Genomic DNA, 17275 nt, shown 5'->3' on the forward strand with positions numbered 1-17275 from the left:
TGTTCACGATTAAACTTGCAGCTAATATCTGCTGCTTCCTTCCACCTCCATAGGATAAGAGACAATGATCAGCCCTCCATTACATGCACAATTGGCCTTGCTGCTGAGTCGATTACAGCTCAATACATCCGTTTAGATAGGGCTGCTGAGATCTCAGACTGGCTGTGAGGTTGAGGATGGGCCAATAATATTATTCAGTACCGGTAATACCTCTGGGGTGTTTTCAATTCGCACTTCACAGCACTCATTCCATAGACTTATAATAGACTCATCCCTACAGTATGTTCTAGAATGGACTCATCCCCACTGTATGTTCTAGAATGGACTCATTCCGACAGTATGTTTGTTGTAGAATGGACTTATCCCTACAGTATGTTTGTTGTACAATGGACTCATCCTGACAGTATGTTCTAGAATGGACTCATCCCTACAGTATGTTGTACAATGGACTCATCCTGACAGTATGTTCTAGAATGGACTCATCCCTACAGTATGTTTGTGTTTGTTACCTACTGTATGGTTTACTTTACGTGACCTGTCTAGCACGGTCTGTTTAGCGCTCGTTGAAGGGGATGACTTGGCAGGATTTCAGTAATGAATTAGGTCTGTCTTTTCCCTGACACTATTTAATGCTCCTGAGAAGCCCAGGGGTACATCTATATACCTTCCCCTCTACTTACAGCTGTCCCTGAACCCTAACACCTCAGTTATCTACCTAAAGCCAGCAACAGATGGATACATCAGTTATACATTTATCTGATCCACACATCCAGTCTAACGTGGCAGAATAGTGTTACATCTCTCCATCGTCAAGAACCTGACACTAGAGGGATTTACTGTTCCATTCTCAGAAGAGAAATGTCTTTATCTGTGGACACTCCCTGTTATTTGGGGTAGACTATTGCCCTGAGATGAGGCTGTTATGTCTCCTATGGTGCCTAGCTGTTAGATGCCATAGGAGTCTACAGCCATGTCTCAAGGCAAAGGTAGACTTATGCTTGTGGTTACGTAGTGCATTGTTGTTTTGTGAGACGATTGTAACATTAGGAACCACCTTCTTGTGTTCCAGATGAGAACCATGTCTGATGAGACAGAACCAAGGATGTGTGATGAAAACCTGGAGTCAGACGAGGGGGACGTTGAGGACTACCTGGAGGAAGAGGAGGGAGACGTTGAGGACTACCTGGAGGAAGAGGAGAACAGCGGAGAACTGATGGACCGACTCAGAGAGCTGGAGGTGAGTCAACCACCATCACACTTGAATGAATACAAGACATATCAAATTATATCATGTTTTAAATATTATATAATTTCAACACATTCAGTGTATTTATTTATGTTTTCACATTTTAGAAACATATTTTAACATTAAACATTTACATTTATGAATAATCTATTGTCTTCCTGTTGCCAGGCAGAAAACTCAGCTCTTGTGTTGGCCAATGAGAGTCAAAGAGAAGCATATGAGAGATGTCTGGATGAGGTGGCCAACCATGTGGTCCAAGCCCTGCTCAACCAAAAGGTAATTCACAACAAACAATCCACCATTGCCAAAACACAATTTTGAACCACCAGCAGTAAGGCATGGGTTGTCATCGTGGTTAACTTGGTCATCGTGCTATACATTGTGTGTGTGTTCTGTGTGTCTTTGTAGGATCTGCGAGAGGAGTGCATCAAGCTGAAGATGCATGTGTTTGACCTGGAGAGACAGAACAGAGTGTTGTGTGAGCTCTTCCAACAGAAGCTACCCAACCAGTCAAGCTCTCACGACCAGGTATAAAGCAGCGTCACCATTTGCCCTGAGACATGGCTGTAGACTCCTATGGAATTAGACGCTGTAGATTCCAACGGCATTAGAGGCTGTAGCCTCCTACGGGCTGTAGACTCCTATGGCATTAGATACTGTAGACTCCTGCGGCATTAGAGGCTGTAGACTACTATGGCTTTAGAGGCTGTAGACTCCTGCGGCTTTAGAGGCTGTAGACTCCTGCGGCTTTAGAGGCTGTAGACTCCTGCGGCTTTAGAGGCTGTAGACTCCTACGGCATTAGAGGCTGTAGACTCCTGCGGCTTTAGAGGCTGTAGACTCCTGCGGCTTTAGAGGCTGTAGACTCCTACGGCATTAGAGGCTGTAGACTACTACGGCATTAGAGGCTCTATCTACACCCATGTCTCAGGGCTTCTGCTGAGTATTTGAAATGAATCTCTCAGCTGTTATACCTCTTGCTTCATGTTGTTGTAATGTATAGATTCATATAACAATGCTGTGCTTAAAGTGGTGTACATGATTGCATTGAATATCATGTTACAGGTGCAGCCGGGACCCCTCCCAGTGTACAATACACAGCTGCTGCACAATGTCTCTGACAAGCAGGTGGTGTCACAGAGCGAAGCACAAGCCAAGGTGAGGACAGAGCACTGTTAGCACTTAATCCTGAGACATGGCTGTAGACTCCTATGGAGTCAAACACTGTCTGGGTTACGTTAGCAGTCATGACATACTCTGTGGGGTCCAAGGTTTCTCAGAAGAAATTGCATTTTCTTTCTATTTCACTATTGTATTCAAGAGACCTGGACTTTCTAATCTCTGTTAAACAATGAGGCTGCAGTCTTGAAGTGTTATTGAATGAAGTGATTTCAATCTTGTTAATTACCTTTATTTAACCAGTTAGGTTATTGAGAACACACTCCCATAATAACAACCTGACAATCTTTCTCTCCACAGGGAAATGGGTTCCACCGCACACTGCCACAGGCCCCAGCAACTCCCCCCCGAGGCCCAGCTGCATCCATGGAGGCCCTGTCCCCATTCTTCAAGAAGAAAGCACACATTCTGGAGGTCCTCCGCAAGATGGAAGAGACAGACCCCCTCAAGTTTCACCCCTCTGCAGGCAGCATCACCTTCTGTGACTACAGCCAGGTCCTGATGTCCACAGAGGCTGTGCTGGCTGCTGGAGGCCTATGTAAGAAGCACCAGACACTCTGCTCCTGCTCAGACTCCAACACGCAACAACAGCAGCACATGAATGGTGAAGGGCAGTTATGTCCTACGCACCTCAAAAAGAGCACAGACAGTCCAGTAAAATGTAACCATGTTTGTGGTAGTACTGCAAAGCTCAACTTGACCCCGAACCATGTCAAAGGCATATCCACCACAGCTGCTATCAGTGAATGCCACATCAAGAGCACATCAGTGGAGAAACAACTGACAATGAATGATCACCAGCAACCAGCAGGTCCAAACTCTTACTTGTCAGTCACAGTTGTAGATCAGACTAGTCCAGCCAATCAGGGCCCAGAGGCGGGATTAAAGACTGGGCAGGTCCAGGACACAGAGGAGGAGAGCTGTCTTAAAGGGAAGTCTGATGAGGATAGTAGTTTGTTTACCTCCCAGCTGCCTGTCCCTGGAGTGAAGGACAATCCTCAGATAGCATACTGTGAGCTGGAAACCAATGGGTTTCTCCTCTCTTCCAATGACAGTGATAACGTGTTGAGTGATGTAGTTATTCCAGAGAAGGACAGTGGCCCAGCAGAGGAGGGGGCTCTCTCTGGGAGAGCCAACGTGGCCCTCAGCCCCATCCCTTCATCCTGTCTCAGCGATGTCAAAGCCGCTGCCATCAATTCCCCGTCCAAGATCCTCAAGTTCCTAAAGATCCCAACAATGGCAGAGAGGACCCAGGCAGGGGCCAGCCCTGTCCGTCTGAGCCCCCAGCTCACCCGCACATCGAAGATCCCCTGCCGCACTAACAACTATGAGGTGTACCACTCCCCTGTCCCCTCACGCAGAGCCGCCACCACAGAGAGGACCAGGCAGCCTCCCCCTCCACCCGCCAGGTCCGAGTCCTACCAAGCCACCACGCACTCAGCCTCAGCCCCCACCTCCCCGCCCCAGCCTGAGGACGCCTGCTCCCCTCCAGCCAAGGAGCTTTGCTACAGAAGCCTCTCGGCCCTCAAGGCCAGCAATGGTGTCCCTGATCCACTGGCCCCTGGCACTTCGCACACACCAAGGGCCTCTTTGCAGAAGGTCCCGTACTACGAGAACATGTCGGAACTCTCCACCTCGGCTCAGGTAGAAGAATCCAAGGTCCCAGAGAACGTAAACATATCATCTTTCTCTCATACCATAACAGAAAGTGACAGGAAGCAAATTAATTCACTACTACAGAAAGAGAATGTCCTGAGTCTCCAGCAGCAACATTTGTCCCCTGCTTCAGACTCCTCCTCCTCTTCCTCCTCCTCCTCATCTGCGTCTGATCAGGATGGCAACCCAGAGAGCCCAGTCTGGCACGGCCACCACAGTCTGCCCAACCCCTTTGCCCTCAGAGCAGCTCAGTCTCAGGGCAGCCCAGCTCACTACGCCAGCATGAAAGACAGAGGATCACAGGACCAGGATACTAGAGAGGCCACCATGCAGAACTCTGATCTCTCCCAGTCCCAGCCTCCAGCTCTCCCAGCCAAGAGACATGATCCCTCGTCCATTCCCAAAAGGCCTTCTGGGGTAGCATCTCCTGGGAGGCAGCCAGCCGAGTCTAGTCACACATTCAAAGACAGGCTGGCTGCACTTGGCAAGCTGAGGAGCTCTGAGGATTTACAAGTCAATGTGCTGCTGCCAGTAGACAAGCCAGAGCCTCCGAGTGATGAGAGTATAGTCTCTTTTAACGATGACAGGAGTAAGACAGCGGAGAGGCCTGTGGATGGTAATTTAGAGGAGCAGAGACACTCAAAATATACAGACTCTCTGGACGGTAAGCATAAAGGTATTCCTGGTAGTGTTGCTTTGAAGTTCCCAGGTGCCTGTCAGTCCTACGATCCAGCAGCTAAGTCTCTCTTTGGCTCTTCAGTCGGCAAGGCGGAGCTGGAGATGCTCTCATCCAGAGTGGGTGTGGCTAAGATGGACAGCCCCAAAGGTAAACTGGGCCTCCCGTCGCCAAACACTGACACTCCCATAGTTTTACGCAACAACATGAAATGCCCGGCTTCTCTGAACCTGTCTTACCATGGTAAACAACCTGTACCCAGCATCCCTCACAGCACCAGCAGCCCCAGCAAGGTACCTCCTAAGTCCCCGTCTAAACCGTGCCAGGGCCTGGCTCCCTCAGCTGGAACTGGGAAGCCCACCCTGGAGGCCCCGGCCCTGGTCCCACGGTACTCCTCCAAGCCAGAGGACAGAAGCAAACTCAACACAAACAAGAAGAGAAACACCACAGTGTACGGTGACAGCCTTCCTCCCCCGCTCCCAATGCCAACGTCAGAACCGCATCAGGAGGAGGAGAAGAGACACCTTGACCCTATTGTCCCCAGCCCCACACTTGGCCCCACGTCAGCCATCGAAGAGAAGGTGATGAAGGGTATCGAGGAGAACATGCTGAAGCTGGCAGAACAGGACAGAGGACAGGTATAAATGTTTGTTTTTTCTGTGAAATAATGTTGTTTTTCTTATGCATTATTTATTAGTGACATGTCTAATTAATTCAATCTGGAGCTGGAATTTTTGTATGTGTTAGTATAAAGTATTTCAGAGTGTTTGCTGTCAGCAATTCGATAAATAAAGACTTTGAACAGGTTACTGAGGTCAAACTGAAGGCCTCTAACGGGATCGCCAGCTGGTTCGGCCTGAAGAAAAGCAAACTCCCAGCTCTCAGCCGCAAACCAGACACACCACCTAAGGTCAAAGATGAGAAGAAGGGTGGAGAGTGGAGGCTGAATATCCCTTCCAAAATGGCTGGGTCTAAGTCTAAAGGAGAGGGGGTGGGGGTGGAGAGCCTGAATATCTCTATGCTGATGGAGAAGGCGGAGGGTCTGAGGAGAGCTCTGGAGGAGGAAAGGGCCTACGTGAACGGGGTTGGGGGGGTCGGGATGGACCGGTCTGGGAGGGGCCACTCCTGTGAGGTGGTGATGGACCAATCACAGGGCCAGCTGGCTGTGATGTACAGGGGAGCGCGCTCAGACAACTTCATGCAGCAGCTACTGAACAGGTGATGAATAGATATAAGCTATGGGATTCTATGTTTAGGATGGTTTTGTATTGCTTTTGTTTGAAGTAAAACAACTTAAGTTATTTTTTTAAAGTAACTATCGCCAAGCACTATCTGAAGTCGTACTCCAGTCTCTTTTTCTGCTCATTTATCACCTGATTTACTTAATAAATGACACATTTCAATAGGTGGTCAAAGTGTCCTCTGATATGCACAAGTGGGGGGTGGGGGCTTTTCCTCTTTTGTTCTCTATTGCTCCTCTATTGTGCCTCAAGCAAGGGGGGAGGCCGATGACATCAGAGGGCACCATCAGACTAACTCCTTGAATGGCTTACTCCATTAAGTTTGCACTATTTTGCTCAAAACATACACTCATACATTACTGTATTTCTAACAGGAATTTTATTTTATTTTTTATCGCCAGAGTACGTCTTTAATCAAGCTTAATCTAAAAAGGTCAAATGTTTGTGTTGCCTATCCTCTTTTTGAACAACATCCTACCTCTGTGTTGTGTCTGTGTGACTAAAGGGTGGATGGGAAGGACTTCAGTGGCATCAGTGTGGCTCAGAGACGCCTCTCCTTTGACTGTAAGACCTCCAGACCGTTCAGCAGCCACACCACCACCAGCGGAGAGGACATGCAGAAGGTAAGCTACAGATTCATTACAATTAGTATTTTTCTTTACTGTGTGTGTGTGTGTGTGTGTGTGTGTGTGTGTGTGTGTGTGTGAATGGAGAAGGTACAAGTGAAGATTAGTATTTCCACTTTATTCTGTGAGTGGGTTTTGAGAACTGTTTTTTATTTACTCAGGGTTCAGAACATCTGATCAGCAATGTCCCCTCAGATGAGAATTTAGCTGACCCAGTTCACTCTCATCACTTCGCAGGTAAGAAAACTGATCAGATTAATCATTTTATGGAGGCATTCAGTATTTCTCAGATTGTGTTAAACCTTAACAAATCAAATAATCTAATCAATAATCTAATTCGAGAAGGTTTTGAATTGAATCAGCCTGTGAGACATGAAGGGACATAAACTGATTGTCCCTGTTCTCTCCTAGCCTCTGGTGCTTCCACCTACACCCTGGACAGTGGCATTGGCACCTTCCCTCTGCCTGACTACTGTGGTGGTACACCTGGGAGAAGCCTGTCTAAGGTGAGGGGGGCTGGAGCTGAGCATGGCTCCTCTGGTTCTCCTGGCCGGGCAGGGAGGAGGGCTAGGACCCTGGACAGAGAGCCCTCATCAATGGAGCAGTGCTATCAACCTCACAGAGAGATGACTGCCCCGGTAATGTACGGGTCTGTACTGGAGGGGAAAGGCATGTCCAGGCAAACAGCTGGGGTCATTCATGAAGGTACAGTACTGAGAAATACTGTATACATCACAGTTCATAATATCAAATACTGTATATCACAATATGAAATGAATCACAATAACGTTACTCAATCAAATACTGTATATCACACAATACTCAAAATCAAACATATACCCGTAATACGTAATTCAGTATGATTACCGGTAAGAGAAAAAAACTGGAGCTTTTTTACAACCAAATCTCTATTTTTGATGTAAATGGCATGTTATAGAAGGGGCCAGAAACTTTTTTTCCATACGATTTCACTTGTTTTTGAGAAACATACCCAAAACAGCGATTAACTTCCTCATCCTCGTTGTGCAGTATGGGGGCTCTGAAAAAACATGAACAAATGCTGCAAAAATACCCAAATACATCCTTTAAGAAACTGAAAAGCTCTCAGTATAGTAAAATTGTGTCATTCCGAGTTTTATCCGCAACGATATATTCAATTTTGTTGCGACTCGAGCGATACCTCGCTGTCCATTCTAGCAGCAGGCTACACAGAGAATAAAAAATACAAATGAAAACGCTGCACACTGCTGTTCATGCTCCCAGGTGATTTTGTTACAACGTTTTGACCCTTAGGTCTTCATCAGGCATCCATACCCCAGGTGGAAGGTCCTATATATAGGGGCAGTGCTCAGTGACATTACTTCCTGAAACAGGAGGTAAAAATATATAATATCGGTTCACAATATCAACATTCAATATATACAAATACAGTGAGCTCCATAATTCATTGGACAGTGACAATTTTTTTGTTATTTTGGTTCTGTACTCTAGCATTTTCATACATATCGGATGAACCGTTTAGAAATGACAGCACCTTTTGTACATGGTCCCCCATTTTAAGGTACTACAAGTATTTGTTAAATTGGCTTCACAGATGTGTGTCGTTAGGCAGGTGTATTCATTTGTGTCGTTAGTGAATGCAGGAGAGCTGTTGATGAATAGTATTGATTCTAGACTTTGCTATTGCCTTTGGAGGTTGTTGTTGGGGTGTGACAACATGAGGAAGACAGCAGTGTCAATGCAAATGAAGCTGGCCGTCATAAGACTCAGAAATGAAAATCAATCAATCAGGAACATTGCAAAAACCCTGGCCATGCCCAAGTCAACAGTTTGGTTCATCATTAACAAGAAAAAAACAACCGGTGAACTCAATTATGTCAAAAGACCCGGTAGACCGAGGAAGACCACTGTAGTGGATGACCAGAGAATACTCTCTATGGTGAAGAAAACCCCCCTGACAACAGCCCAACAGATCAAAAACACTCTCCTGGATGCAGGTGTAGATGTGTCAAAGTCTACTATACGTAGAAGACTACACCAGCAGGACTACAGAGGGTACACTACAAGATGCAAACCACTGATAAGCCTGAAGAACAGAAAGGCGAGATTACAGTTTGCTAAAAAGCACCTAAAAGAGCCCCAAGAGTTCTGGAAAAAAGTATTGTGGACAGATGAGACAACATGTACCAGAGTGATGGAAAGAGGAAAGTGTGGAGAAAAAAAATTAATGCCCATGATCCAAAGCATACCACCTCATCCGTCAAACATGGTGGAGGGGGTGTTATGGCTTGGGCCTGTATGGCTGCCAGTGGAACAGGCTCACTTGTCTTCATCGATGATGTGACTGCAGACAGAAGTAGAACAATTAATTCTGAAGTCTACAGAAATACACTGCTCAAAAAAATAAAGGGAACACTTAAACAACACAATGTAACTCCAAGTCAATCACACTTCTGTGAAATCAAACTGTCCACTTAGGAAGCAACACTGATTGACAATAAATTTCACATGCTGTTGTGCAAATGGAATAGACAACAGGTGGAAATTATAGGCAATTAGCAAGACACCCCCAATAAAGAAGTGGTTCTGCAGTTGGTGACCACAGACCACTTCTCAGTTCCTATGCTTCCTGGCTGATGTTTTGGTCACTTTTGAATGCTGGCGGTGCTTTAACTCTAGTGGTAGCATGAGACGGAGTCTACAACCCACACAAGTGGCTCAGGTAGTGCAGCTCATCCAGGATGGCACATCAATGCGAGCTGTGGCAAGAAGGTTTGCTGTGTCTGTCAGCGTAGTGTCCAGAGCATGGAGGCGCTACCAGGAGACAGGCCAGTACATCAGGAGACATGGAGGAGGCCGTAGGAGGGCAACAACCCAGCAGCAGGACCGCTACCTTCGACTTTGTGCAAGGAGGAGCAGGAGGAGCACTGCCAGAGCCCTGCAAAATGACCTCCAGCAGGCCACAAATGTGCATGTGTCTGCTCAAACGGTCAGAAACAGACTCCATGAGGGTGGTATGAGGGCCCGACGTCCACAGGTGGGGGTTGTGCTTACAGCCCAACACCGTGCAGGATGTTTGGCATTTGCCAGAGAACACCAAGATTGGCAAATTCGCCACTGGCGCCCTGTGCTCTTCACAGATGAAAGCAGGTTCACACTGAGCACATGTGACAGACGTGACAGAGTCTGGAGACGCCGTGGAGAACGTTCTGCTGCCTGCAACATCCTCCAGCATGACCGGTTTGGCGGTGGGTCAGTCATGGTGTGGAGTGGCATTTCTTTGGGGGCCAGAGGTAGCCAGAGGTAGCCTGACTGCCATTAGGTAACGAGACGAGATCCTCAGACCCCTTGTGAGACCATATGCTGGTGCGGTTGGCCCTGGGTTCTTCCTAATGCAAGACAATGCTAGACCTCATGTGGCTGGAGTGTGTCAGCAGTTCCTGCAAGAGGAAGGCATTGATGCTATGGACTGGCCCGCCCGTTCCCCAGACCTGAATCCAATTGAGCACCTGGGACATCATGTCTCGCTCCATCCACCAACGCCACATTGCACCACAGACTGTCCAGGAGTTGGCGGATGCTTTAGTCCAGGTCTGGGAGGAGATCCCTCAGGAGACCATCCGCCACCTCATCAGGAGCATGCCCAGGCGTTGTAGGGAGGTCATACAGGCACGTGGAGGCCACACACACTACTGAGCCTCATTTTGACTTGTTTTAAGGACATTACATCAAAGTTGGATCAGCCTGTAGTGTGGTTTTCCACTTGTATTTTGAGGGTGACTCCAAATCCAGACCTCCATGGGTTGATTAATTTGATTTCCATTGATAATTTTTGTGTGATTTTGTTGTCAGCACATTCAACTATGTAAAGAAAAAAGTATTTAATAAGATTATTTCATTCATTCAGATCTAGGATGTGTTGTTTAAGTGTTCCCTTAATTTTTTTGAGCAGTGTATTTTATCTGCTCAGATAAAACCAAATGCCTCCAAACTCATTGGACGTAAACATACTGCTAGAGCAACGAAGGGGTTTTTGATGGCCAAAAGGTGGAAAATCCTTGACTGGCCGAGTCGATCACCGGATCTGAATCCAATTGAACATGCATTTTACATGCTGAAGAGGAGACTGAAGGCAATAAGTCCTCGAAACAAGCAGGAACTGAAGATGGCTGCAGTACAGGCCTGGCAGAGCATCACCAGGGAAGATACCCAGCGTCTGGTGATGTCGATGCATCGCAGACTTCAAGCAGTCATTGCATGCAAAGGATATGCGACCAAATATTAACAATGATTACTTTATTCTACATTATGTTAAACTGTCCAATGTTTTTTGATGCCCGAAAATGGGGGGGGACCATGTACAAAAGCTTCTATAATTTCTAAACGGTTCATCCGATATGTATGAAAATACCCTCAAATTAAAGCTGACAGTCTGCACTTCACCCTCATTGTCATTGTATCCTTTCAAACTGAAAGTGCTAGAGTACAGAACCAAAATAACAAAAAAATGGTCACTGTCCAATGAATTATGGAGCTCACTGTATATAACCATACATGAGGAATGTGATAAATACAGTATTTACAGAAAATATTCCCTTTTGAAGTAGTATCCTCTCAATATCCCCTCCGCTGCACGATATCTTGACTATTTCTATTCCAATGCATCTCAGAGAGCTCATAGGATGTCCAGCTTGTACAAAATGAAAAGCAACAGGGTTTTTTGTCTCACCTGTCCGTATATTGCTGCGGTGGTCACAGATCCCGGTCTGCAGGTTTTCCCTATGTAGGACTGACCACAAGGACACTGATCTTAAATCTTTGTCGTGTGCGGGGTGGGTGAGTCACATTGAGCACATTAGCCACATTTGTAATTTCCCTCTAGGACCTTCTTGGACAAGGTTTCCCTTTTCTCTTGTGTGTGTGATCAGATTTGACCACAATGTCTCTCACATTTGGGGTTCTTTTAAAGACCATACATGGGGGTTGTTTAAAGATGGGTTTCAGTTGTGGGTCAGTGTCATCAATTTACCAGTGCTTCCTGATAATGTCCTTAAATGCCTTCCCCAAGGGTGAGTATTGGTTGAAGCATGAGGGGACACGTTCAGCTTTTTCTTTTACTTTTGGTTGAAGGGTATAAAGACAGTTGGGTAAAACATGCCAATTATCGTTTTGAAGGGCTGTGTCTGTTTCTGGTAAGAAGCATCAGAGCTACATATCCTAATAATTTGGCTGAATTGATTTACAGGGAGACTTTTAATGAGTGGACGTGGATGGAAGCGGTCACCTTTAAGGAGGGTGTTCCTCTCCGTAGTTTTCCTGTAGAGATCTGTAGAGAGGGAGGTTTTGTCCTTAATAACCAACACATCAAGAAAACTGAGTTCTTCCTGGGTCCCTGCATAGATCAGGAAATATCATCCAAATATATCTCAGAATGAGGAAAATATTGGGGAGAAAGGTTCTGGATTCATCACCACCTGTTTTTCAAACATTCCTAGATATACTGTACATTCGGAAAGTATTCAGACCCCTTCACTTTTTCCACATGTTGTTACGTTACAGCCTTATTCTAAAATGGATTACATTATTATTTTCTTCTCAATCTACACACAATACCCCATAATGACAAAGTGGAAACAGCTTTTTACCTTATTTACATAAGTATTCAGACCCTTTGCTATGAGACTCGAAATTGAGCTCAGGTGCATGCTGTTTCAATTGATCATCTGTAAAATGTTTCTACAACTTGATTGGAGTCCACCTGTGGTAAATTCAATTGATTGGACATGATTTGGAAAGGCACACACCTGTCTATATAAGGTCCCACAGTTGACAGTGCATGTCAGAGCAAAAACCAAGCCATGAGGTCGAAAGAATTGTCCGTGGAGCTCCGAGACGACAGGATTGTGTCAAGGCACAGATCTGGGGAAGGGTACCAAAAAAGGTCCCCAAGAACACAGTGGCCTCCATTATTCTTCCTAGAGCTGGCCGCCCTGCCAAACTGAGCAATCGGGGGAGAAGGGCCTTGGTCAGGAAGGTGACCAAGAACCCGATGGTCACTCTGACAGAGCTCCAGAGTTCCTCTGTGGATATGGGAGAACCTTCCAGAAGGACAACCATCTCTGCAGCACTCCACCAATCAGGCCTTTATGGTAGAGAGACCAGACGGAAGCCACTCCTCAGCAGCCCGCTTGGAGTTTGCCAAAAGGCACCTAAAGGGCTCTGACCATGAGAAACAATATTCTCTGGTCTGATGAAACCAAGATTGAACTCTTTGTCCTGAATGCCAAGCGTCACATTTTTGTATGTATTTAAAAAAAAGTAATATATATATATATATACAGTGGGGGAAAAAAGTATTTAGTCAGCCACCAATTGTGCAAGTTCTCCCACTTAAAAAGATGAGAGAGTCCTGTAATTTTCATCATAGGTACACGTCAACTATGACAGACAAATTGAGAAAAAAAAATCCAGAAAATCACATTGTAGGATTTTTAATGAATTTATTTGCAAATTATGGTGGAAAATAAGTATTTGGTCACCTACAAACAAGCAAGATTTCTGGCTCTCACAGACCTGTAACTTCTTCTTTAAGAGGCTCCTCTGTCCTCCACTCGTTACCTGTATTAATGGCACCTGTTTGAACTTGTTATCAGTATAAAAGACACCTGTCCACAACCTCAAACAGTCACACTCCAAACTCCACTATGGCCAAGACCAAAGAGCTGTTAAAGGACACCAGAAACAAAATTGTAGACCTGCACCAGGCTGGGAAGACTGAATCTGCAATAGGTAAGCAGCTATTTTGAAGAAATCAACTGTGGGAGCAATTATTAGGAAATGGAAGACATACAAAACCACTGATAATCTCCCTCGATCTGGGGCTCCACGCAAGATCTCACCCCGTGGGGTCAAAATGATCACAAGAACGGTGAGCAAAAATCCCAGAACCACACGGGGGGACCTAGTGAATGACCTGCAGAGAGCTGGGACCAAAGTAACAAAGCCTACCATCAGTAACACACTACGCCGCCAGGGACTCAAATCCTGCAGTGCCAGACGTGTCCCCCTGCTTAAGCCAGTACATGTCCAGGCCCGTCTGAAGTTTGCTAGAGTGCATTTGGATGATCCAGAAGAGGATTGGGAGAATGTCATATGGTCAGATGAAACCAAAATAGAACTTTTTGGTAAAAACTCAACTCGTCGTGTTTGGAGGACAAAGAATGCTGAGTTGCATCCAAAGAACACCATACCTACTGTGAAGCATGGGGGTGGAAACATCATGCTTTGGGGCTGTTTTTCTGCAAAGGGACCAGGACGACTGATCCGTGTAAAGGAAAGAATGAATGGGGCCATGTATCGTGAGATTTTGAGTGAAAACCTCCTTCCATCAGCAAGGGCATTGAAGATGAAACGTGGCTGGGTCTTTCAGCATGACAGTGATCCCAAACACACCGCCCGGGCAACGAAGGAGTGGCTTCGTAAGAAGCATTTCAAGGTCCTGGAGTGGCCTAGCCAGTCTCCAGATCTCAACCCCATAGAAAATCTTTGGAGCGAGTTGAAAGTCCGTGTTGCCCAGCGACAGCCCCAAAACATCACTGCTCTAGAGGAGATCTGCATGGAGGAATGGGCCAAAATACCAGCAACAGTGTGTGAAAACCTTGTGAAGACTTACAGAAAACGTTTGACCTGTGTCATTGCCAACAAAGGGTATATAACAAAGTATTGAGAAACTTTTGTTATTGACCAAATACTTATTTTCCACCATAATTTGCAAATAAATTCATAAAAAATCCTACAATGTGATTTTCTGGAAAAAAAATTCTCATTTTGTCTGTCATAGTTGACGTGTACCTATGATGAAAATTACAGGCCTCTCTCATCTTTTTAAGTGGGAGAACTTGCACAGTTGGTGGCTGACTAAATACTTGTTTTCCCCACTGTGTGTGTGTGTGTGTGTGTGTGTGTGTGTGTGTGTGTGTGTGTATATATATATATTTTTATCACTGAGTTCTCAGAATTCCATTTTCATAGTCTGCAGCATTTTGCATCACTATTACACCTCCCTTGTCGGCAGGTTTTATAATGAAGGTTTTATAATGATAGTGGAGTCATTCTTGAGATGGAACAGCTGAATAGGGGAAACGGCTTGAGTCGCACAAAATTGAATATAATGTTGCGGATAAAGTTCGGAATGACAATTTCATGTGTACAACATCTAAAGACCTGCATCACCATACTGAGCGCATTTCCGTTTCTAAAAGGATGTATTTGGGTGCTTTTGCAGCATTTGTTCATGTTTTTTCAGAGCCCCCATACTGCACAACGAGGATGAGGAAGTTAATCGCTGGTTGGGGTAAGTTTCTCAAAAACAAGTGAAATTGCAAAAAAAGTGTCTGGACCCTTCTACAACACACCAATCACGTACATTCTTACATCAAAAATAGATTTGGTAAAAAAGCAAATTTCTCCTTGAATGACTTTTATACATTAACAATGTACTTTATGTATGGACTTTCATTTAGAATAATTCTGAATAAAATGATCTTTGTAACCTTTGCAGACAAAGAAGCCTATGGAGCTCACATGCTCTCCCCCCGCTCCAAGACCTGGACCTTCCCCAACCTGAAGACCCCTGCAGGGTCCACTGAGATGTACCTGGCCGTGGAGGAAGAGGTGGAGACGGCCCCCTATGGATCCCCATTTAGAGGGGTTGGTTGAAAACATGATAATAATGTCAGACTAACCATTTTGCATTTGTAATTAATTTAGAATATGATTATTAAAAATGTATTGTGGATGTGTGATATTTTACTATTGACAGTCTCCCTCTCCCTCCACTCCCCTCTCCCTCCACTCCCCTCCCCTCTCCCTCCACTCCCCTCCCTTCCCCCCCTTCCCCTCCCCTCCCCCCTCCTACTCTCCCCTCCCCTCCCCTCCTACCCTCCCCTCCCCTCCTACCCTCCCTCCCTCCCTCCCTTATAGAAGGCCTGTGGTTCCTCTGGATCTCGTAACATAGACCCCAGCAGTCTGCCGGTGCCAGCCCAGACAGGGCTGAGCCGACGGGGGAAGATACGCAGTACGCCCAGTGCCCCAGAGATGGGCCTTGGCCGGGAGGCGGGCCTGGAGCTGGTGAGGGAGAGGCCTGAGGAGGCCCTCTCCCCCAGCCGCCCCCAGGTCCTAGAGACCCCCGAGTCGCTCAGTGACTCTCTCTATGACAGCCTCTCTTCCTGTGGCAGCCAGGGATGACGGGGACAGGGGAGCAGAAAGACAGGTGATCTGCAGATCCTACTATGGTACCGACTGACCCACCTTAGTGGAACATGGAATATGGACTGTGCTAAGATATACCCATTTCACAGTATCGTGCCAACCTGAACCATATTGGGCTCCAATATTTTATTTTCACATTGTTCTTTCCAGAATGGTTCTAGCTACTATGGCGGATGATTAACCAGGCCAGCCGGATACAGCTTGGTCCGACCCTTGTCAGTTTGTCTCAGTAGTGTGAAAAGGGTACATGTGACGCTGACCACCATTAGAGGAATATGGACTGTGATAAGATGGTGTCCCCTTAGAACTTTCATGTATGCTTTCTCACCAGCTATGTTTCAAGGTTAACTGGAAATACCAACCTCTCCTCAGGATAACTACAACCCAAAGGATAGACTATTCACAATAATACTGTTTTATGACAGGAGAGAATTGGACAAACTGAACACACTGCTAACCAAAATAGTTATTTATATCATTGTAGGATTATGGAAATAGTGTGTTGAGCGATTAGGGTTTTTCGGTTCAATTATTAAAAAATAATCACTGTTTTCGATTTGTTATTTATTTTTTTGCATTAAATGCACTATGTGGGTTGAATACTGTAACACAGAATAAAACAATTAAAGTCCAATGATGGTAGTTACATTTACATTTGTCAGTGACTGCCCCTTACTGCTTATCACTTATTAACCATTTATTCACATTACTTTAAAATATTTCAGTTGTGTATATTACATTTGTTTTATGATTACTTTATTATTCCATTCCAAGTAATCTCATCTATATTGAGCTGCTGCCTATGCTGTCTGACAAAATCCCTATTTTAGTAGTTCTTCAAAATAAATAAGGCATACTTTTTATGACTGCTGAATACCAACTATCAATCACTTAGATCATATATTGTCAGGTACTGATACCTCACGAAGCAAGTGCTCTCTATCCCCATCCATCTCGATCGCGCATTCTTCTGTCTGCCTCACACTAACCCAAGGTAGCGGGCATAAAAGAAACACGGACCGAACAAGTAGCCGCGTAATGGATTATGGTCATTGTAGTTAATTACCACGTTTTCTGCGCTAAATTGTGTAGAATATTGACCTGTTGGAAACTACAACTCCCTACTACATCGCACAGTTCGGGCTTGATCTGATTTATCTCTAGAGAAACTGCGCATTGAGCTCAGAAAAAAAAAACTAAATGGATGCAAATAATTGAACGGACGTCAGTCAATTAGTTTAAAAACGAAAAATAACTGACATTTCGGTTAATCGCTCAGTACTAGGAAATACACAGATAAGATGACAATATCGAACATTCCCACACAAAAAATAAAATCTTATGTTGAAATTGAATATGCCTTGTTCATCAGTCTTACCCCAA

The 17275-nt window shown here is 45.4% G+C and overlaps 1 protein-coding gene across 1 annotated transcript; it reads left to right on the top strand.

Annotated features, from left to right (window-relative positions):
* Window positions 1-1069: 1069 nt before the first annotated feature.
* LOC311147406 (nck-associated protein 5-like) lies at window positions 1070-16080 on the top strand (the record flags this gene model as incomplete). The annotated part of the gene is made up of 11 exons (XM_084184106.1): window positions 1070-1237; window positions 1415-1522; window positions 1655-1774; window positions 2310-2402; window positions 2724-5393; window positions 5561-5973; window positions 6502-6619; window positions 6784-6859; window positions 7034-7327; window positions 15183-15331; window positions 15605-16080. 11 exons carry the CDS (start codon window positions 1070-1072, stop codon window positions 15866-15868), a joined length of 4473 nt encoding a protein of 1490 aa, XP_084040232.1. The 3' UTR covers window positions 15869-16080.
* Window positions 16081-17275: the final 1195 nt, after the last annotated feature.

This window comes from Coregonus lavaretus (assembly GCF_964263955.1).
Source record: "Coregonus lavaretus genome assembly, chromosome: 20".
Lineage (NCBI taxonomy): Eukaryota > Metazoa > Chordata > Actinopteri > Salmoniformes > Salmonidae > Coregonus > Coregonus lavaretus.